General features: G+C 41.7%; 1 protein-coding gene across 4 annotated transcripts in view; it reads left to right on the top strand.

Moving 5' to 3' along the window:
- The window catches only part of AMPH (amphiphysin), a 211,229-nt gene that overhangs the window by 101,716 nt on the left and 85,884 nt on the right, over positions 1-23,629 (top strand). For all 4 annotated transcript variants that reach the window (XM_087861200.1, XM_045793492.2, XM_045793493.2 and 1 more), the window contains exons 3-4: positions 13,474-13,528; positions 22,307-22,401. In XM_087861200.1, coding sequence (XP_087717326.1) covers positions 13,474-13,528; positions 22,307-22,401 — 150 coding nt within the window. The remainder of the gene's footprint in view (positions 1-13,473; positions 13,529-22,306; positions 22,402-23,629) is intronic.

Raw genomic sequence — 23,629 nt, 5'->3', positions numbered from 1 at the left:
TATATTGAAGTGATACCAGTTCCTTGCTTCTGAGAAACGTAATTGTTGAGTCTTGTTGCTTGAATTTATACTGGGTTTCCATTAAAGTTTAAACTCAGTGACCGCACAATATTCTGTAAAAGAATTTATATGTGTCTGTATCTCTGGAAATAAAGTTTCCCTAGAGATACTCCTAGTTCTAGCTAACTGTATGTTTCTGTGGGAATTCTGTAATACTGAAAACCATCTACCTGAACATAATAATAATTAAAAAAAAAAAAGAAAAGAAAAGCAAGGGAATGACAAATGCAACATTTGGGAATAGTGAAGAGAAGGTGATAAGTAAGGAGCACATGGTTTGAAAACTTGTTTTTATAATTCTGTATCTTAAGCTGTTTGGGTACGCAAATATGTATTTTACTATTATTCCTTAAGATGTACCTATACAAAACAAAACAAAACCCATCTTAATGTGCAAATATTTTCCAAAACTTAAAATGTTCTCTCTTAACATCAACTTTCAAGGAATTTTGTAGGTTGACAGATGATGGCTTGTGGATGCATGTTTACAACAATAATATGTAACTGTTTAGACATCCGTCTGCCTTACATTTATTGAGTGTCTTGCCAGGAATATATCTAGGTCTTTGGGAGACTTCGGTGAAGACAAAGATTACTTCTGTTGTGGATGTTATGTTCCAAAACATGGAAGCAGACAATAAAGCAAACATCATAAATAAGAGTACAGGGCACCTGGGTAGCTCAGGTAGTTGAGTGGCTGACTCTTGGTTTCAGCTCAGGTCATGATCTCAGAGTCGTGGGATTGAGCCCTTCATCAGGCTCTGTGCTCAGCATAGAGTCTGCTTGAGATTCTCTCCCTCCTTCCCCCTCCGCCCTTCTCCCCCCTTCACACACACACACACACACACACACACACACACTTTCTCTCTCAAATAAATAAATAAAATCTTTAAAAAAATAAATAAGCACATTACATTGTCTTCTAGAAAATGGTGAGAATTATAAAGAGAAAAACAAGTTTTTTTGTGTAGGTAGAGAATACATACAGCAAGGTGAAGGGTATCAGGAGGCTTGGAAACAGCAGGTTTCAAGTTTTGCTTTAAAGAGGAGCAAGTAAATAAAACTGTAGTTTGAGGGAGGAAGTCGGGTCAAGAGAACATTTTTCTTAGGATGGCAAAAATATATGTACCAGTGGGACTCATTTAACATAGAAGGAAAATGCGATGAATCACAGAGAAAGGGAAGAACAGCTGACTCATGTCCTTGAGAGCGCAGGAGGAGATAGGATCTTGTACACAGCTGGAGGGACTGCCGTGAGTTAGGAGCTGGACACCCCATAGAAGGTAACAGGTAACAGGCCCTGTGGGTAAGTGTATATTGAAAACATTTCTTGGCTGACCCAACACATAATTATTGAGTGTCTGTTATGCACAAGGCATTGGAAACAAAATGATAACCACATCAGTCATAGTTCTTATCCTTGTCAAGCTAGTGGTTTAAGGTGCAAAAGTCATCTTTCTTTTTAAGGAGTTTAAGTAGTAGAAAAAGACACAGGATTCTGACAAAGTACAGTTCCTGTACTTCCGTCACGATGCATTTGGGTATCCTAGTTCCACCACTTACCATTAGCACACAGGTTTGCTCTCACTCCAATTAGTATTCTGAGGAAAAATGATTTCTACACCTTCTGACCATCCCATTTCCAGCTAGACTCCCTAGGCTCGATGGGTGTCTACCAGCCGTTGCTGCAAAGGCTCTCACTTTAGCATAACTCATATAGTGTGCTAAACATCCATGAAATGGTTTTGTGCTCAGCTATGAGACTCTTAGTTTAACTGATTTATACGTAGTACATTCACTGTATGGCAAAGAGCAAGGGAATATGATCCTGGCCACTAAGCCCCTAGTTAAGACTGCCAACCTCCTTGGTAATATTGTTTTTATGGGAAAGATGTGTTTTATGTGTATAGTCTTGATTTAGAGTCCTTTCTTGGTAAGTATAATCCACTATGATCACCAATACAGTTGACTTCCGTGGGAGGGATCAGAGAGTTGAAACCTATAGGTGTAAAGAGAATGGATTGGCCCTTGCTCTGCAAATTCCCCTACATTTTTCTATAGTCTCTGGTTCATTTCTGACACATCCCTTCATCTTCCTCTGTTTTGTTCACTGGCTTTTAAGGAGCAAGATGAGTTTGCCTGCTTCCTGCGAATATTTGCGTGTTGCTGTCCGTAGTCCTAGAGGGGAGAAAGAAAACAAAAACATTCATTGGAAAACCTGTCCATCTTTTACCCTCTTTACTCTTACTTGTTTTATTACATCTACAAGAATATCTTTTCAGGTATGGTGTATATAAATAAAACGATTTAGTTGAAACCTCACCAAAATTTGACCCAGGTATCAGTTCGTGCCACTCCCTGTGGTGCCTGTTCCCCATTCGAGAAATCTCTTCCAGAGGAAGCTCTTTGTGTTATCACCCTGATGGTTTCCTTTCATGTATCTTGTGCCATTACTTCTCTTTAACTGTATTTTCCCTTACTACATTAATTAACTGTGCCAACTGGGGAGGGTTTCGTATCCCATTCCTCAGCACTGAGTTAAGAGACCAGTTCACTATGTTTTCCACTTCCCTGTGTGAAGTAAGCTTGTCATCTAGTTTGGATGTTCCTCTCTAAATGATCCCCAGATTGACTGTATTGTGTGGTAATGGGATGCAGAGAATAAGGCACATCTCTCATCCAAGCCCAGGAAGACTGTCTGAAATGGTTGGGAAAATCTGCCTAGACGCGTTGCAGTTGATTTTCAGGTTTGCATCAGTATTCTTGGTTCCCATTGTCTGTGGTTCTCTCTCATAAGTCACCCTGTATGCCCCACGCACACTGTGCATTGGAGTTGCTGTCTAAGTGACGGAGGCATTGGAAGGAATGTCTGATGCTGACGGACTGAAACCTGGAGCCGTGCATGTTTTTAACTGTCTTTTTGGCCATCTTATAACCGCTACATCAACACACTAAGTGTCAGTTACATTATAGACACAGTGACAGACTACGCGAGGGGTTCCCAAATAACCATCAGAATCACCTGGAGGCCTTACAATAATACTGACTGCTGGGACCCCATCCGGATTTCTGAACCAGCTCTAAAGAGCCATCATATGTTAGTAACAACTCAGATGCAAGCCTGAGATTATACCAATACAGTAAAGATAATGGCTTCCTTAATTGCCCATCTATTTGAAGATGTTCCTAACCTGGACAATTATAGGAATCTTCTAAGGAGCTTTCAGAATTGACATATTTCCAAGCCACATCTGGCTGGCTTAGATAAAAGCAGTGATGAAGTGTTTTTATTATTAAGACCTCCCCCAAGTAGGCTTATGCATCTATAAAGTGTTTTGCACAAAACACTGTCTCGCTTGATTCTCATAGCGGTCCACAATTATAATTCTGCTTTGAATATGAGAAAACTGAGTCTATGTCACAGAAGCTTTCATTTTGGGCATGAACCTGATTATTCTTTTGGCCATTGCTCTTCATGCTGTCTTATTTCCTTACAGTAATTTATCATATTGGCTTGATTTTTCTCATATCTGATGTTGAGTGGCTCTTACATATCTGCATAAATTACTCCCATGCACTTTAGGATCCTTTATTACTGCGACATTTAAAGCTATCACAAAAATCTTTCTGAAAAACAAAACTGTGTATTTGAAACTTCGAAGTACAAATAAAGGAAGCATTCTAAATTTCCAAGTAGCTTGTTTAGGGGAGGGTTTGCATATTCCTCATGAAGATACTCCTTTGTAATATAAATACAGGAGAACTTAAGTCAGTCAGACATCTATGAAACACCGACTTTTTGCAGTTCCTCTTAAAAATATTTTGTAGAATAATGATAGCGGCATCCAACATTTATTGAATGCATACCGTGTGCCTGGCTCTCTGCTGATACTTTCATGGACTGTCTCCCTCGACCTGCATGACAGCTCTTGGAAGTAAGTTCTATTATCATCTTTCTGTTACTGATGAGGGATCCTAGGCCTAGAGAGGTTAGGTGGTTTGCCCAAGTTTGCAGGCAGAAATAGCAGAGTTCAGATTTTAAAGTGTGGTCCCAGAACCCACCCATTTAACCACTGTGCTGTATGAACCCCATGGAATATACTGTGGGAATTGTGAGCTTTTGAGAGAAGCAAGTGAACAGTTGGTCTTTTAATTTCAAGATTAGGATCGTATCATGAGAACACAGAAAACGGTGTCTTGTGTTAAATTATGCTCATTGATCAACAGTTGATTCTTCATGAACAGCCTCATTTATCCTCAGCTGTCATCCATGCGTTTGTAGCCTGGGGACACAGGTGGTGGAGGGCAGTGAGGCCTGTGGGCTCCGGAGGCAGATTACGGAGTCTGAACCACGCAGACCCCCCAGGCTGTGGTACTGGCGTGCTGTCTACCAGCGGTGTGTCCTTTGGGCAAGTTACTCAGCCTCTGTGCCTCGGTCTTCTCTTTGTGTGCTGACTTCCGGAGTTAATTTGAGGATGATGAGTTAATCGGGCTGCAGCACTTGGGATAGTATCTGGAACAAAGGGACCACTCGGTAAGTGTTAGACTTGGGATCGTGTTGCCATACTACAGGCTTCTTTGAGAATATCATTATGAGCTGAATTTTGTACCCTAAAATGTAGATATTGAAGTCCAGGACACTTCAGAGTTGTGACTGTACTTGTAGACTGGGACATTAGAGACGTAGTTTGGATTAAATGAGCTCATCTTGTGTGGGTCCTAATCCAGAATGACTGATGTCTTTATAAGGTGCAGAAGAGACACCAAGGATACATGGTTACAAAGGCCATCTGTCTGCAAGCTGAGGAGTGAGGCCTCAGAAGCCAGACCTGCCAACGCCTTGGTCTTGGACTTTTAGCTGCCAGACTGTGCAGAAATAAATTTCTGTTGTTTAAGACATGCAGTTTGTGGTACTTTATTGTGGTAGCTCGAACATACTAATACATCATAAATGGCAGTTTCAGGAACATTCTGATGTTATACTGTGACTAGTGTAGTGATTGACAGGGCACCCCCTTCCCTCTTATTAATATATCTCATTAAAAACTTGACACAGCAGTTGCTTTTCTCATTTTTTACAGCCTGTCTAATTTGGTCACGATGCAACATCGTATACATAGAAAGGGACCCTGAACAATAAGCCATTGTTGGGGTGGAAATCCCATGGAGTTTCCCTGAATTTCTGGGTTGGCTTCCTCCCCACTATATTAAATACTATGCTCTAGGTATTAAGGCAAAGGTTGAAAAGATGTTTATATAATCATCTTTTGATTCAAGTCTACACACAAACACACACACATGCGTACATATGCACAGAAAAAAAATGAAATAACTTTTCAGGGATCACAAACTCAACTGCCTAAAGGCAATAAAGCATATCTCATGTCTTATCCAGCCCACATGTGGTGACTTTAATAGTTCTAACTGGCACTTCTGTCCCCTTATGCACACAATGGGTTAGCTTACCAAAAGACCAGAATAGAGATCTGTATGAACTCATAAGGGAAATCTATGGAAAATTTGTATATGGAACTACTAGTAGCTAGATTGTTAGTTTTGTTTTGTTGAAAGGTAAAGAATATATTAGATTTGATTTTCAGATTGTAAGTATTCTTGGAATTGCTGACAAGGATAATTGAAAATTGGGCCGGGAATCCGGGATAAAATTGTCGAAACTGAAATGTTCTCTGCTGTCTGTTACATGTCCCTGTACCCTCTACCCTCCACTGCCATCAGCCCAGATTTCAAAACCCATTTAGGTTTTCTCTCTCTCTTGTAGCTTTTGCATTAATATCTGCCAAAAGCAACTTATTTAAATGGGGAAATTTTTAAAAATAAAATCAGTGCTAGGTTCTTAACGATGGCTCCTGTTAACTACAAAGAGCTCAAAGCAAGGAAACAAAAATGTGAGTTTTAGAGACCTCCTGCATTTACCTTTGAAAATCTATCATCTTCCAATTTAAGTACATCTGAGCTTCTCATAGCGAGAGAGCTCTGTTTCTTCACAGACCGAGAGTGCCTGTAGTGTTCAGTAGCCTAACGTTATCTTTGATCACAAGTGGATTCAGATAAGTCATCTGTTAATCAAGGTGCTGATTATGGCCTTATTAAACCTCATCTCCTTGATAATCTAATTTTCTTCTAAGCTTCAAAAGTGATAAGAAATCTTATTAGCATTGCTTTTAAGAGTGAGTTAACCTGTCTGAACTCTGTGAAATTGGGCCAATTTTAACTTGGTAATGTTACTTAGCCTTTTCATGAGAAACATGTCGGTAAAGGCCAAAAATAATAATGTAACCATGGGAACTTCTATAGGCTCATGATCAGAGATGAGACGATAGGACTTACCTTTGTGAAATCATAACTTTGTGACATTTTATCTCTTCAGATCCAACTCTTATATGTCAGTACTGTTGGCTCTCTATCTGAGCAGAAACTCATAGTTTCTGAGAAATGCAAGTTAATGAAAATATTTCTGTAATGTGTGTGGTGTTTTCTTTCTCCTGTGCATCTTTTTCTTTTTATGACAAAAGTTACCAATCAATGTAAATCAGTACTACATTTACCATATTTTAACAAGTCAACTCAAAAAGTCCTTGCTTGTTTAATAGGTAATTAATACCTATCGTTGAAGGTGTTTGGCTAGATTTGTATAACCTTACAAAGGAAATCCACTGGATTTGGTTTTGCAACACAGTCAGCGCTGTAATGGCACCTGCCCTTGCACAGGGTTATCATGTACATGGTGGTACATGGGCATACCCCTGAATTTTCAGTGATTGCTGCCCCGAGTTTAGTTCATTAGAAATTATTAATTCATTCCATGCATTGTGTCTACAATTCAGTCAAATTAATGCCTCAACTATGGCTTCTTTCTTCTGGGCAGAAGTAACAGGGTTAAAGGTAAGCTAACAAAATTATACCTCTTTATGGCTCCTGAAGTTCTAGGCATAAGTATTAAGAAATATTAATGCTTCAGAATTTAGCGTATCTAAACAATAAACAACTAGACTCATGAATCATCAAATGTCCTTCATCACAGCTAAATGCAGCCTTGTTTTTAAGCCCAATGCCTTATAGGACTTTGAGACACTTCTGAGTTTTGGAGTCTGTGGTAGCTCTTCTTACGAGGGTCCTGGCTCACTTTGAAGGAAACCTGTTTAAAACTCATCTGTTCACTTATCAGAGTGCAGTAGGAAACTTTGATGCAGTAATGGTCCTTTGATACAACATAGGTTAAATCTTTAGGTGAAGAATGGAGCTGTCCGGGGTGCTGAAGAGAGACTTTAAATGATATCTATCCAGGAGCCCAGCATTTCTGGGAACTGGCCCCCCTCACCCTTGCCCCCCCCCCATCTACCCCAAGACATATATACGAATAATTAAGGAATTGGTTCTACTGAGGACCAATCTGATGTCAAACAATTTGGAAACAGAATTAAGTATAGAATGTGAGTTTTTTTGTATTGAGTAACACAGATATCTGAAACCTTCCATGATGCTGTGCCTGCATGTTCTTTCTCTGACTATTTAGTTAGATTTTAAGTTTCACTCTAATCCTTGGGGGAGGATATGGCTCTCATGAATAGTGCTTACAGGAGGAAGGGAAGAAAGCAACAGCTTCAAGATACCACTCAGCAAGGGAATGAAGAGATTTTTTTTTTTTTTTTTTACTAGAGGCAGTGATTCCCAGACCTTTGTAATGTTTTAAAACCATGTATACTTTTTGCATGCCTGTTGATTTTTTATTACCTCCATGATGAAACCCAAAATGACCCTGTCTTGTTTTCCAGGACAGCTGGGAAGCAGGGGACTAGGGAGACTGTTTCCTGCTCCCTAGCCTTACAAGAGTGTGACACCCAAGGGAGTGCGTGGGTAGAAGAAGCTTTAATGAGGAAGGAAAACAGGCTGGCTCCCTTGGGCTGTGTGGGAAGAAAGTAAGGACCGGCATTGTCTGGGCTGGAGAAGCAGCAGCTTCTGACATTGATAAATGATTCAATTGAAAAAATAAATGAAGAACCCCCAACACCAGAGCCACGTTATTATACTATATGCCAGGGCAAGGAATTCTGTGGGCGTGAATCCTTCTTAGATCATGTCCGAAGAGGAGTATGAGTTGGCAATCAGACGACTTAATTATAAAAGACTCATTGGCCTCATCTTACCTTAAGCCCTGAGGAGAAGGTGACCATAAGTTAGAATAATAATTTCATCTTTCCTTACAGAGAACAACATAAAGAAATCGAAGGGGAAATATGCCATATAGTAGTAAGTTGTGGAATTTTGAATCTGTTTTCTGCACCATACATAATTCAAGACTGAATTACTGAAATGGTAATTTTCAGAGGAATATGGAACGATCTGAGCATTGCTGGAAGAATTTATTTCTAATTTAAAACCTCTTTGTGATTCACACAGAATAATGATGTCAAGAAAATTTTATTAGGCAGTAGGTTTTGCAGAAGAACTACTCTGTGGCATATTATAGGTGAGAAATTTCTCTCCAGAGCCTTTTACCTTTTTGATTCAGGCAGAATTTTAGATGAATTCAGTATGGTTATTACCAAATGATTTATGAACCTTAATAATCATGAAGGAAAATTAAGAATTTTAATAATTGGAAAAAAAGTTATTTAAATCAGCCTTTCAGTTTATCTGCTTAAATTGAACTCATCTATTTAAGCATTTATTGTCTAATTTGAACTTTCTGCCCCTCTTCGATTCCTAAAAAATTTCTTCTGGGATTCTTATGTCATTTTAAAAAAATGTTCATTGCTTCCCTTGGGCTAGGGGATTGCAGTGTTTGGAGTGAAGCCTGAATTTATTTCATGCTCTCTCTTGTTTGGAAAGAAAAGGCGATTGTGGTATGAAGTTGACATGCTCTATTTCTTAAATATTCGGGAAAAGAATACCCTTCCCCACTACTTTTTTTTGCAATTTCCAGAAACCATGAACGGTCGTGGTGACTCATAACCATCAGTTGCAACAGCAGGCTTTGTATGGCTTTCTGAGGAGAAAGCATCCTTCTGGGTGAGAAACAAGCCCTGCCTAGCTCAGTGCCTAGCACGCTTGCAGGGAAGGACTGCGAAGGGTGGGAGAGCAGAGCTCCAAAGTAGACAGCTGAAAATAGGGGACGTCTGTGCCGTTCTGTGTTTAATCTCTGTGTAATTTTTCTTTGTACATCATAACAGGTGGCTTAATGGCTATAAAAGAATGGTTTCTTCTCCATTTGCTCCCCTCCACCTTCAGTAAATTGATGTTACAGAGAGATGCTTTGGGTGTATTTTGTGGCTCTCTGTGCCCTAGACAGACCATTAAGTACCCCAAGGTGTACATCTATCCATTTTGAGAAACATGGCCTTAGGGGATTCAGAGCCTCCTAATTGCACTTTTTAGGGCTGTAGGCTTTAGATTGATCTGGGTGTAGATCTGTCCCGGTGAGTCACATGTCTGATTGCGGATATTCTCTCTAAATTAAATGCCATCTATTAGGATGCAGGATCCTGGGTCTCACTTCTTCTCTCTTTGTACTATCTACTCCTTTCTATCACTTCAGCACTTGGGCTTCCATTTACTAAACCCTCCATTTTGCCCTTAATCCTTCCAATTGGATTTACTTTCTGAAATGTTTCTGTCAATGTCTTTTGTGCTTTTCAACTAACTCTATTGACTTTTTTTTTTTCTGTTAGATTTCAGGCTTCTCCATCTTTCAGCATTTCCAGTAGTGGTGGTGAGCCTTTTTTCTGGCCATTTAGGGCAGGGGATGCTGTGGCAGCAACACATTAGTGGCTTTCGGCCACAGAGATTGCTTTTTCGCTCGTGAAACTATGAATAGCAGCTGTGCTCCATGCTCTCTCCAGTCCGTGATCCAGTCTGGAGAAGCAGCCCACATGTGGAATGTTATAGGACTCAGGGTGGAGGGGAAAGAAATGTTAGGACTGCGAGAGCTCTTAGTTGCTCAGGAGTAGTGCGTGGCACTTCCACTCACATTTCATCGGCCAAGGCTGAGGTTGATGGGCAGGAAGTGTAACCCTCCCTCAAATCAGATCGGGTCATGGGGGGCAGAGTAGATTTGGCAATGATACAGCCTCTCACAGCCTTATCTTTTCAGCTTAGATACTCAGAATGGGACATAGTGCCTGTCAGATCATGGATCTTAAGTATGGGGAAGATGTACTTCTTTCTTCCCCAAATGCTTTTTGTGGTGGTGGTGATGAGGGAACAGAAGGGAAGCTGAGGACAAAGCAGAAACTGATGCCCTGCAACCCCCCCCCCACCATGGGATGTATGTGACATTCCTCAGGCACTCCTGGCTGCCCTATAGGACAAAAGAAATAGTTAACCTATAGAGACCACAATCCTGCAAGACTTAAGTCTCCCTCAGTTTACAAATGTCTTAGCAGTTTACAAGAACAAAGCATTTCTACCAATAACCCAGCTTCCGGAAGGGAATGTAGATACAATTAAATGTCTTTATAATCTGCAGCCTCCAGGAAGTTCCCAACCATCTTCATGTTAATGCCTTGCTAGAGGGCAAAACCACCTTAATTTGACAATGGCAAGGCCTCCAGTATCTTGTGAATCTTCTTTAACATATGAAAGTATTTCCTCAACCTTCCTGTTTCCTTACCTCCCCCAACCCCATGGTATATAATCAGCCCCCCTCACATCCCCAGTGCAGCAGGTCTTTCTGCCCAAGGGTCCTGTCCCTGTGCTTTAATAAACCACCAATTTTGCACCAAAGACGCCCCAAGAATTCTTTCTTGGTCGTCGGCTCCGGACTCCACCCCACTGAACCTCATCTGTATTCCGTAACCTCATCATTGGTATGGACCTCGGTCTAAGTTCACCTGTTTTCTTTGGATCCTCTTCGTCCTCTACATTTCCCCAAGCATTGATCGTCAGGATTTTCTATTTGTTCTCCTCATCCTTTCCCTACGGTTTTCTACTCTACGTTAATGTTTTGGAAATCCAGAATGGTTTGATTTTTTAAACCTAGCTTGTGGCAGTTTGCCTTCACGTGATATTTCTGGATGGCTCAGCAAAACAAGGGAAATGTAGAGTTTGATTTTAAACCATGTGGAGACATTTTATATACTATACCATGTAGGAAAATTGTCTCATTCAGAAGCCCTTTTGAGGTCCAGCCATAGTCTTAAACACTCCTTTTCAGAGTTTCTTTGTATTAATCACTGTCCGTCTTTAAATGTGATGAGCGTTTTATCTTTACATTGTACCCCCGAATACTTGGAATGGTTATTTCAGAGCTTAATCTAACCTGCTTTGCAATGCAATTTTTATTGGTGAGGGAGCAGAAGGCTGGCTGAAGACAAAGCGTAAGGGGACACCCCGCACCTCCCCTTACCTCCCACTCCTGGGTGGGGCAGTTGTGACATTCTTCCAGGAAGCCCCCAACCATCTTAATGCTAATGTCTTGCTAGAGAGGAAAAACAACCTTAATTTGACAATGGCAAGGCCTCTGGTATCCTGTGAGTATTTAACATATGAAAGTACTTTCTCAACCTCCCTTTTTCCTTACCTCCCCCAACCCCATAGTATATAATCAGCCACCCCACACAACCCCAGGACAGCAGCTCTTTCTGCCCCCAGGTCCTGTCCCGGTGCTTTAATAAATCACCATTTTGCACCAAAGATGTCTCAAGAATTCTTTCTTGGTCGTCGGCTCCGGACCCCACTCCACCGAACCTTACCTATATTCCAAAACCACATCATTATTTCGATACTTCAGTTCCTCTACCAGATTGCAATTTACAGAAGGAAGTAGGTTTTTTCCCCCCTTCATATCTATCCCCCTTTTTTTGCTAAATGCTAACAATGCCTGTTGAGCTGAATATGACTATTGTAGCTGCTTTTTTATTAATTACCAAGGTAGGGTCATTCTGTGTGCTAGCTCTCTGTAAGTTTATTAAATGATTCTGCAGATAAAATGCATATTTTAAAAATATTTTCAATTGTAGTGCCCTAGTACCTGCCCTTTCCAAGCGCACTGGATTTAGTTGCTACTGTCTGCCAGGGCGGCTCTTGGCCTGCGAGCTTTCTCTGGCATCCCCAGCAGCAGCCCCCACCCCAAAACTGATCTGATGGGGGTTGATGCATGAATGCCCCACTTCCCTTGCTCCCCAGTTAGGCTATCTAAAGGCCATCTAACACCTTCTCCCAGAGCTCCCCAGTGGGACTGAGACTGGGCTGCCCACTCTGGTAACTTGCTTGATCATGCGCCCTGCGTTGGTGCCCATCCCCTGCCTGCCTCATTTCTCCACTGCTTGCAATCCAATCTTAGTCTCAGAGTTTCTAAATCTAATCCAAACCAAAACAAAGATTTATATGTCAACATTTACAGTTTCGGAGTTTGTCTATTTTGGTGACGTCCAATACTAATACAACGCAAACCACAAATGTAGATTAAAAATTTCTAGTGGCCACGTTTATAAAGTGAAAGAAAGAGTGAAATTCATTTTAGTAATACAGTTTAGTTAACTCAGTGATGAGGGAGCAGAAGGCTGGCTGAAGACAAAGCATAAGCTGACACCCTGCACCCCGCCCCCCTCCTGGCTGGGACATGTGTGATATTCTTCCAGGAAGCTCCCAACTGTCTTGGTGTTACGGCTTTACTAGAGGGAAAAACAACCTTAACTTGACAATGGCAAGGCCTCTGGTACCTTGTAGGTCCTCTTTAGCGTATGAAAGTTCTTTTGAAAACTTCTCTTTTTCTTTACCTCCCCCAACCCCATAGTATATAATCAATTGCTCCTCACAACCCCCGTGCAGGTCTTTGCGCCCTTGGGTCCTGTCCCAGTGCTTAAATAAAACCACCATTTTGCACCAAAGATGTCTCAAGAATTCTTTCTTCGTTGTCGGCTCTGGACCCCACCCAATCTCACCTATATTCCAAAACCACATCATCACTATATCCCAAGTATTACCATTTTAACATATAATCAATATAAAACCTATTAATTAGGTTTTTTGGAACTAAGTCTCTGAAATCTGGTATTTTACACTTACAGTACATCTCCATTTGGACAAGCCACATTGCAAGCTCTAGCCACATGTAGCTAGTAGCTACCATATTGAACAGTGGTGATCAATTTCCAACTGTTGTATTCCATGCATCAAAACCGAGGGACTTGCTGGCTCTTGAATATATAGGAGGCTGTCTGGTGGGTCATAGTTTCCGTTCTCAGCAAAATCTTACTTGCCTTTACTTTTAAGCTGAATAAAATCTCTCTAAGTGTTTACACTGATGGGTGCCTTGTTTAGTCTGTGTGTACATATTTATGTTCTTTCAAGAGTGAGCCTCTGTAATAATAACTCGGAGACTTATTGCCTCTCACGTTTCCATGCAAAATATAGACAAGATGTTTAGCATCTCTGTGTTTGTGTGTTTTTCAGGCAGAAGGTACCAGGCTTCAGCGAGAACTACGGGGATATTTAGCAGCTATCAAAGGTAATGTGTGTGCATTGTTTACTGCATGTTACGTTAGTAAGCACAGATTGTTCTTGAAATTCACGAGTGGTGGGATTAAGTGTTAATTACAAAGCCATTTGGTTTTCTGGCAAGATGGGTACTTGAGCACAGGTGTTCATTCCACCCACTCCCAAATTCCCACAGAAATGATAATGAGAATATACAAGAAAAAATTGTCTACTGTTATGCTGGCAACGAGGAATAAGTGCCTCCCACACCAACGATTTCTAGGAAGCATTGTGAGATAGAGTGAGCTTAAGACCTTGTTTAAGAAAAGCTGCAACTGACGTATATCCTAAGGGAGAACATGTCCCAAGAGTAGATCACTCACAGACTCACACGTAAGCCCACCAGCTGGAAGGGGCAAGGAGTCATGGTAGAAGCAGGTGGAGGGTTATCAGAAATCAAGGGCCTGGATCACCTGTAACTTATGGGGACCAGCTACACTTGCAGCTCTGCCACTAGATGGAGACAGAGAGGCCATGACATTGGGTTTTGGCCTCAGCCATGCAAGGCAAAGTAATGAGGTGAGTGGTGGAAGGAGGAGAGGGCAGTAGGGAGGTGTTCTCCCTTCTTGCCTGCTGTACCTTATACAACTGCTGAGATGGATCCAGGTACACCCATGGATGTGATGGAACACAAGGCAGACTTCGAGACTAGTGAGCGGAGAATGGATCATGTGCAAGGGGGTCTTGCAACAACTAGTGAGACACCCAGAAAAAAATAAGATTCTCAAGCTCGTTCTCCACTCCCTCCTTCTCAGTTACAGATCTAGTAAAGAGTTAAATATGTATACAAAGTGATGTCCTGAAGTACTAGAATAAAATACAGTAGACTTAGTCTCTAGTCTCGGGTGACAAGGTCTTTACAAGGGCAACCCAAAAGACAGACCGTAAAGGGAAAGATTGAGAGATTTGGCCTCATAAATGTATCAAACTTACATGTATGTTTAAAAAATTATTTTGACAACATATTTAATGAAAGTGAGCTCAGTAAGTACACTAAAGGAATATCAGTTGGTTAAAAGAAAAAACTAGGTAGAACATATGAAGAAAAATTGCCAGAGAACAACGGGGAGATGGGTACTAAGTGTGAAAAAAGAGTTTCAGGTTTCAAAAATAGTTTCACTTATCCTCATGGATGGATAATCAAAGAATATTAAAGAAACTCAAAAGGGAGATACTGTCATTTTTCTTCCAAATGTTCAAAGACATTAAAATTAAAAAGACCATAATGCATAGCATTGAAAAAGCTGTGGGGAGCAGACCCGTTTTATACACTGCTGGTAAGACAGCTTTCCTGGAGAGCAATTTGGCAAAAGTCTCTAAATGTCTCTTTTTGGGGGGATAGATATGCCTTTTATGCCTTTTGACACAGTAGTTCGAGTTCCAAGAACTTATTCTAGCCTTCTCATTGTGGAAGTGTGAAATTGTTTCAAAGATAGTGATAAGTAATAAAATAATAATCTTTTTTTTTTTTAATTTTGTTTATTTGACAGAGAGATAGAGAGTGAGCACAAGTAGGCAGAGTGGCAGGCAGAGGGAGAAGGAGAAACAGGCTCTCCACTGAGCAGGAAACCCAACACAGGGCTCAATCCCAGGACCCTTTGATCATTACCTGAGTCAAAGGCAGCCGCTCAACTAACTGAGCCACCCAGGCACTCCAATAAAATAATCATCTTAAGAATAAAAAGAATTGGGGCACCTGGGTAGCTCAGTCGTTAAGCGTCTGCCTTCGGCTCAGGACGTGATCCCGGCGTTCTGGGATCGAGCCCCAAGTCAGGCTCTTCCGCTGGGAGCCTGCTTCTTCCTCTCCCCCTCCCCTGCTTGTGTTCCCTCTCTCGCTGGCTGTCTCTATCTCTGTCAAATAAAATCTTTAAAAAAAAAAAAAAGAATAAAAAGAATTTAGTTATAATAATAAAACATTAGTGACATTGATTTTTAAACTTAACTATATTTAGGCTTGTATAAGCCAGGCATATAATTTTAATTCTCATGACAACTCTGGGTTAGGTGCTTGTATCGTCTTTATGTTATAGACAAAAAAGTGAGGCCCAGAGGGGTTAAATAGCTTGTTCAAAGTCATGAACTGGTAAAGAGCAGGGCCAAGATACATACTCTGGTCCACATGTCTCCTAAGGCATTGCTTTTTTATAAATTGAAGTATAATTAACATACAGTGTTATATTAGTTTCAAGTGTACAATACGGTGATTCGACAATTCTCTACATTACTCAGTGCCCTTCATGATGAGTGAATTCTTAATCCCTTTCATTTGTTTCCCCCGTCCCCCCCCCACCTCCCCTCTGGCAACCACCAGTTCTCTGTATTTAAGAGTCTGTTTTTGTTTGTTTCTTTTTTCCCCTTTGTTCGTTCCTTTGTTTTGTTTCTTAAATTCCACATATGAGTGAAATCATATGGTATTTGTCTTTCTCTGTCTGACTTATTTTACTTAATACCCTCTAGGTCCATCCTTGTTGTGGCCTTGCTTTTTTTATCTACTGTCTTATCCAGCCTTTGAACTATATGACTATTGGTAGAGCACTGGTTTCACAAATTCAATTTTGTATGTACAAATGGAGTAATAATAACTTACTGTTACTTTGGAATGAACACTTCCTATGTGCTAGGCTGTGTGTTAAGCATAGCCATATTACCTCTTTGTGACCACCTGACACAGCTATATGATAAATGGCAGCCTTTGTTTACATTTGTAAAGAAGAAAGTCTCAGAGAACTTTCACAAATTCATAGAGCTCATACTTCACTTTTCTAAAAAATTTACCCTAAGTATTTTAATAGTTCAGTCAGAAAATAGAAGGCACTCTAGGTATTTCTTTCACTATTGGTTTAGGATTTGAGCACAAGATGCTATGTATTATTTCAAGCATAGGATTTTTTTTTAAAGATTTATTTATTTGTGAGAGAAAGAGAGAGAGAGAGCATATACATGAGTGGAGGGAGGGACAGAGGGAAAGGAAGAGAGAGAATCCTTAAGCTGACTCCCTGCTGAGTGCAGAGCCTGATTTGGGGCTTGATACCAGGACCCTGAGTTCATGACCTGAGCTGAAATCAAGACTGAGCCACCCAGACACCCCACAGGATTTTCTTTATGTTGGCTGATTTTTTTTTTTTTATTCAATGTTGGCTGTTTTTTTGTTTTGTTTTGTTTTGTTTTGTTTTAACGTGGATAAATTTGTTGAATGAATGAGTGAATTCAGTCTCCTTCTCAAGTTTCTGTATTTGGTCAATTTTACATGCTTAGTAGAAAGATGGCTATTTTAAAACTTTAAGACTGGAATAATTCTTTTCCTTACTAGTGTCTAGGAGAATCCACTGAGTGAAGTGGTAGCTCCAGAGAGACACTGGTGCTTTTCAATGTTGCAGACTGTGTCCTCCTTCCACTTCTATTGGTCACATCCCCATATGAAAGAGAGAGGACCTTCCAGCAACTCTTCCCCAACACGTTTTGTTAACAAATGATATTCCATAAAAGGAACCTATGTCTAAATTACTTTGGTCAAGGCTGATTGGAATGAATTTTCCAAGAGAGCATACTTACTACAGGGCCCTTACTATGTTAACATAATCTCCAGAAGCCCTATGCGTGGGCAGCATTTTCCAGGTATTTGATGATGGAATGCTTCTCTCTTCTCAAAGTCACACCAAGAATTAGGGTTCTTTAGTTCTTTAGCACAGTTTGCGTTTTGGGGAACACAAGGAAAGACAAGGGGTAGGCATTAAATAAATCATAAATTTGGATTTTCAAAGGGCTTTCAATGCCAGTTTTTCTGGCTTTCACACACACAAAAAAAGAACACTAGCTAACTAATTGTACTGTAACGCAGGCAGCATTACGGAGGAAGGAGATCATGCCCGGAGAGTGATGGCTCCTGAGTCCGATCCCAGGGGCAGTGATGGGAAGATCACCAAGCTCTCAGCTGACTTAGGTTCCTCATCCATAAAGTGCTCCAGGTGCTCTGAGAAGCCCTCCAAATCTCTACCACTAGGACTCTGGGGAATAGGGTTACTCTTCATCTTATGATCACTGATCTCTGGGTGCCATTCACCTCTGTAGGTCATTGTTGTTTCTGCTGATGCTTGGGCTTTGCGAGGTAGGTCTTATGTTCTCAGTTATTTTAGCAGCAAATGTTGCATTGAGCCCCGTGTATGGGTGCAACACTGTTCTTGGAGTGAAGATGCAGAGATGAACAAGACACAGGACCTACTCTCATGGAGCTGACAGCAGAGATGGGGAGAAGGTTAAATAAGCAAAAAGGCCAGATATACATACTAACACATACTTTAACACAAGTGTATGTTATGTGTGTTACAACAGAGGACAGGACCCCCCCCCCCCCAAGGGACAGGAGACCAGGTTGGGCCTTCCAAGAAACTCACAGTTAAATGGACCCAGGAGGGGAGTGTAACTAGTTATCAAGTGAAAAGATATGCCGGAGACTGAGGTTGATGTTTGGAAGGACTTTCCAGATAGAAGAAGCTACATATACAAAGGTCCAGGAGGCAGCAAGAAGCTTGGGCTCTTTGGGGAACAAGTAGATCATTGAGGGTAAGCAAGAGACTGAGATGGATGAGACATGGAAAGGTAGGTATGCTTACATATCATATCATATTGGGGTTTTAGTCCGTCATCACGGACAGGAGTCATTACATTACTGTAGGCAAGGGAATGCGTCGCATGAGCAGATTAGCATTTTAGAAAAATAGTTATTGAGGTTTTGTGGGATTCAGGCTAGAGGAGATGAAGCTGCAAGGACGCTTCTTAGAAGTCTAGTCCAGTATTTAATAACGATAGTGAAGAAAAGCTAACATTTATTGAGCAGTTCTGTGCGAGGCACTGATATAAGCTTTTACTGCCTCATTTCATACAATTTTAACCAAGGCCATGGCACGTACTGTCATTTAAAAGTAGTGTACACTTTGGAAAACTGAGGTCTAGGATGGTTAGGTAATTTGCCTAAGATCACACAGATGATATGTTTTGGAACCAAGGTTTTAACAAAGGCTGATGGACCGTAAATAATAGTTTTAATTATTATGCCACGATGCCTTCAAAAATATATATTTTTTAAAGATTTTATTTATTTATTTGACCGAGACAGCCAGCGAGAGAGGGAACACAAGCAGGGGGAGTAGGAGAGGAAGAAGCTGGCTCCCAGTAGAGGAACCTGATGCGGGGCTCAATCCTAGAACGTCGGGATCACACCCTGAGCCGAAGGCAGACGCTTAACGACTGAGCCACCCAGGTGCCCCCAAAAGTATTTTTCATAATGAGGCTGACATTTGAACGTGAGCTTTGTAGAAGTACTTTGTTCAACCGTTTACATGGATTATTTGATCTAATCCAAATGATAGATGATGCGTATCCAGTTCAGGGCCGTGGGCGTGGAAGCGAGGGGCTTCCTTTGAGAATCAGTCAGGACTGGTGTGCCTTGGTGATATACTTGCTTTGGGAGGTTGAATCTGGGATGGCTTCAGTTTTCTAACTGGGACAACTGGGTGAGATTCCTGAGGATTGGGAAGAGGAGTAGGAAGAGGTTTTGTCAGAAGTTCTGAGTTTGTTTTGGGCATATGAAGCCTGAGGTACCATCCAAGGGGAGGTGTCCAGTAGGGATTTGGAATCAAGAGTCACTGGCATGGGGGCGACAGAGGAGGCCAGCCACAGAGGTAATGAGCACACAAGAACTTCCCCTCCATGGAGCGTGGCCGAGATGATGGCATCACAGCTTTTTAGTTGTATGTGACTTGTGTGTGAGCATGACCAAGCTGGAGGGTTGACTGTCCTCAAGCCATCTCACATTCTGCCTCCCCTTCCCGCCTCCCCCCACTCTTGCTCCTATATTTGCTCTCCTTAAATCTCTAGGGGAAAGACTTCCCATCCTGCTTTCCTCTGAGCCACCTGCTGGCTTCTTAAACAGCTCTCTTCTAAATAATGGGCAGAGCTGCCAGATACTTACAATATTTTAGATACCCTTGTAATGGTTTATAGCTGCCGCTCGTTATTGTCATAATGTATTTTAGCTGATGTTATTTTTAACTAAAACATACACCCTCAGGCTGTACAAAGAGGGCGCTTGTAGCTGTGTAATCTCTGCAACAAATCTTTGAGGGTGAAAATAGAAGCTCGCAAATTTGGTTGCAGAGGGAAAGAAGATGTTGCAGTAAATGCCTTGGAGAAGGTCCAGAATTTTAAAGCAAGACACATGGTTCCTATCCAGTAGTAAAATAACTATTCTATGTGTACTGTTGGGCACCTGTCTTGCGGTTTTGGAAATCACTAATCTTTTAAGAAAATAGTGGACATAGATATTATTAAATGCCAGAGGTAGCATTTAGCATCTCCTCTGCTTTGATGTTGCCTGCCAAGCTGCTTTGAAGGGAACTTGGGTTTTAGCTTTTTTTTTTTCTCTCTCTCTTTCTTATGCTTTGTCAGCAGAGTAGATTCTAAATCCCTAAAATCTTTGCCATTCTTTAGGCCCCTTAAGAGCAAAGCTTGTGTCTTGTTCACCTATGTGTCCAACCAAGTACTTCCTATGGGGAGTTCTAGAAACACTTTCTATGTCAAAATGGATTCTTTCCAAATTTTCCATCACTACTTATCCACTCAGAGCAATTAGTAGTTATTTTTGGCTGCTGGGAGGCATATTTACTGTGACATTGTGCTTTCAGCCCCACTGAGTAAGGTCTTACATAATTTTATTTTAAGCTTACATTCACAGTTTTATTTTTCACCGCAAAGGTTATTTGTCCTACAACACCATCCTTTCTTTTTCTTCCGCTTAAGACCTTAAGAACCTATCTACACAGCTGTTTATAATTTCCATCAAACTTAAGACAAAGATTTAAGAGAAACCTTCAGAAGCCTTTTGGCGTCTGAATTATGGAAGGGTGTCTACCAGTGACTGACTTTCCAGGGGTCCATTTCTTAGCAGAGGCTTGCTGGTCCTCGCGGAGGGGCGAATATAGATGCTGGAGATCAGGTCGGTCTCCCTCAGCAGCGACCGCACGTATGAGAGGGGACATCCTCATTAGGGGATTCATTCAGAGTGCTGGGGGACACTTGCAGGTTTTGCATTAATTTTTTTTTTTTTGAAAGATTTTATTTATTTATTCGACAGAGATAGAGACAGCCAGCGAGAGAGGGAACACAAGCAGGAGGAGTGGGAGAGGCAGAAGCAGGCTCATAGCTGAGGAGCCTGACGTGGGGCTCGATCCCATAACGCCGGGATCACGCCCTGAGCCGAAGGCAGACGCTTAACCGCTGTGCCACCCAGGCGCCCCTGCATTAATTTTTGGTGCTCTCTACCCCTACATGCCTTCACGTCATCGCTGCTGGGCTGCTTCTTTTGGTCCCTGAGTCGTTTCAGCAGGTGTGGGCCATACAGTGTGGTGTTGGGGGATCCTGTAGTGTGCTCAGTGATTTGCTTCATGGAGAGAGGGTTGCAGGCTTTCCTACTTCATGGGGCCTGGAAACCTTCAAACTTCTCAAGGGCACAGACCAAATCTGTATCTGCATCTTATCGGAGGAAGGAGAGTGGGGGTGTTCCCTGCCCAGAGAGAAAACGTACTATGAAAATTACCATGCTGACTTTTGGACCTACTCCTCAAGGATATACTTCTGTCATGTCAGACGTCTTTTATTTTGTCCTTTTCTCATGGTTGAACCCAGAATCGACTCCCTTAAATCCAACAAGCATCTAGTTGAGTCTAGATGGTTGCAGCTTTCGGTTTCAGGAAAGCTTTCCATTGTGGAGTCATGGGCATTATGTTTTATGAGATGTCTTTCGTTTCTAAGGAAAATTTCACATCCCCTAGTGACAAAAGCCAAGACACCAACTGGGCCAGGTCTCAGCTTCTAGCCGGTCGGGAGGGTTTGGTGCCAGAGGGGAAGCTTCTCCAAGTCACCAGCCAAAGAACGCATTATGAACTGTTCTCAGCCCTGTGCTGTCTCCACCCCACCCACACTGTACCCTCCGTGGTTTAAAGGGGGGGCAGAGCAGAGACCGGAAAAGACTTGGTGATACTTCCCATCACCGTGTTGCATAAGAACGCTTTGTATCTTTCCTGTTCCTTAACAACCATAGTTTTTGCAACACACACCAAATGTACATCTAATGAAAATTCTGACCCCCCCGACTTAAGAACTCTAAGCTGAGAATTCTGATTTAAAACTGTATGTGTAGCTTTTAATAGCTTTAGAAAAAGAAAAACTTTGTCTTTTTTTCTTTTGAAAATGGTTAGGCCACTTACACCACTTCCAGCTGTTCTGCCCTGGAATCCTGTTAATTTTGCTTCAGCCTGCTTCTGTGGAAGGCTTCATTTCTTAGATTTAAAGTCATTTAGGATTAATTTTGTTTTTAGATCTCCATAGTCTTATGGATGAATTATTTTAGGTGTCCTGTGTATTTATGTTTCTGTTCCACATCGTAAGTGACGGCATACATAAGAGAACACATTACTATTGTTGTTTCCAGAATAGGACACCTTGTTGCTTTTTTTCAAGACTCAGTATCTGCCATTATCATGCAAATAATAGAAAATGCACAATGTAATCAGATACGTTAGAGACCCTCATGGAAAGTTGTGACTACAGATGGAAGTAACAGTCTTGCCTTCATGATTTTTCCTTCAATGATTAGTGGGTAACTCAAGATTTTTCTGTCTTAGAAAAGTAGGGGACAGAGGAAGAGGCACCTCATCCATGTCTTTCCAACCAGAGTTGTTTTCTCCAACACTAGGCATGCAGGAGGCCTCGATGAAGCTCACCGAGTCGCTGCATGAAGTCTACGAGCCGGACTGGTATGGGCGGGAAGATGTGAAGATGGTTGGCGAGGTAAGAGCTAGGATCAGAGACCACAGGAGACCTGGGGCACTTCTGCCAGGGGTGCCAGCACGTTCCGCTCAATCATGATGGCGCAGCGTGTACCTGGAAGACACCCAGAAGATGCAGTTCTGCCATCCAGATCAGCCCAGACTGCTAGTGCTTAGCGAACCATTGTGACACTAGTGGGGTAGAGAGCTGTGCATTAAAGATGCATTTTCTTCAAAATAAGGATAGTGTTTTCCCATCCTTTTCTACACATCTTAGCTCATCTCAGCAGCAGAACTGGCTCAGGGCATGATTTTGTGTACGAACTTCACCCCTGCGCCCCTGCTTCCCCCATCCCTTCTTGAAAGCAGGGTCAGGAGGCGCAAAAAGCATCTATTTCGCTTGAATGCCACTGGTCCATTTGCTGGTCTGCAGAACCTAAAGACAGATGCGGTCAGTCTGCTAATAGGAATGTGACTTCCAGAAGCCTTTGTCCCTAGACATGTCTTAACACCTGAAATCCAATTTGCAGCCGAGGGCCATCTGGCTGGCGGGAAGTGAGAAAGTGGGCATTTTCTGCTTTGCAGAAGGCCTAATGGGGTGGAGACCAGAAGTGGCTTCTGGATGAGGTTGGATGAGTTCTCCCACTTCTCATTTGCAAAGTGAAAATAAGAACTGTGCCTAATAATAACACATTTAAAGCCTGTGTATTCACTTATTGGTATGGTGCTCAGTACATGTCATTATTACTGGTGTTAGCAAACCACCTGTCAGGGCTTCTCTCATATACAAGTTCTTTGTTAAAGAGCGGTGTTTGTCATGCCCACTCCACATGAGCTCATTGATTCACTGATGAACATTGAGGCACAGAAGACCTAAGGGATACAGCTGCCCCGGCTCGGGAGAAGGTCTGATGTGTGATGTGCCGACCGTCTGTGTGGCCTTTGGAAAGATGGGTTAACCGTGCAGCCCCGGGCTGCTCCGTGAAAATTCTGACACCGCACATTGATCGTCATAATCTTGTTAAGATTGAAAAAAAAAAAAAAAAAGCCCAGAGATTTATTTTTAAGGAAAGTCCTTGGCCTTGTTACCCCTTTAGAAAACTTTCAAAATACGAATCTGGCAAAACCAGCCTCCACACACCACTTTCCCATGCAATTACTAAGTAATTGCTTTTTCTCACCTTTCTTTAATATAAAGACACCGTTTTAATATCACGTTGTTAAATGCTTACCTCATATTATAAATTTCT

This window comes from Ursus americanus, chromosome 3, assembly GCF_024610735.1.
Source record: "Ursus americanus isolate L20-20 chromosome 3, mUrsAme1.1.p, whole genome shotgun sequence".
Lineage (NCBI taxonomy): Eukaryota > Metazoa > Chordata > Mammalia > Carnivora > Ursidae > Ursus > Ursus americanus.
The sequence above is the reverse complement of the archived record's forward strand: the minus strand, read 5'-3'. Positions and strand labels throughout refer to the sequence as shown.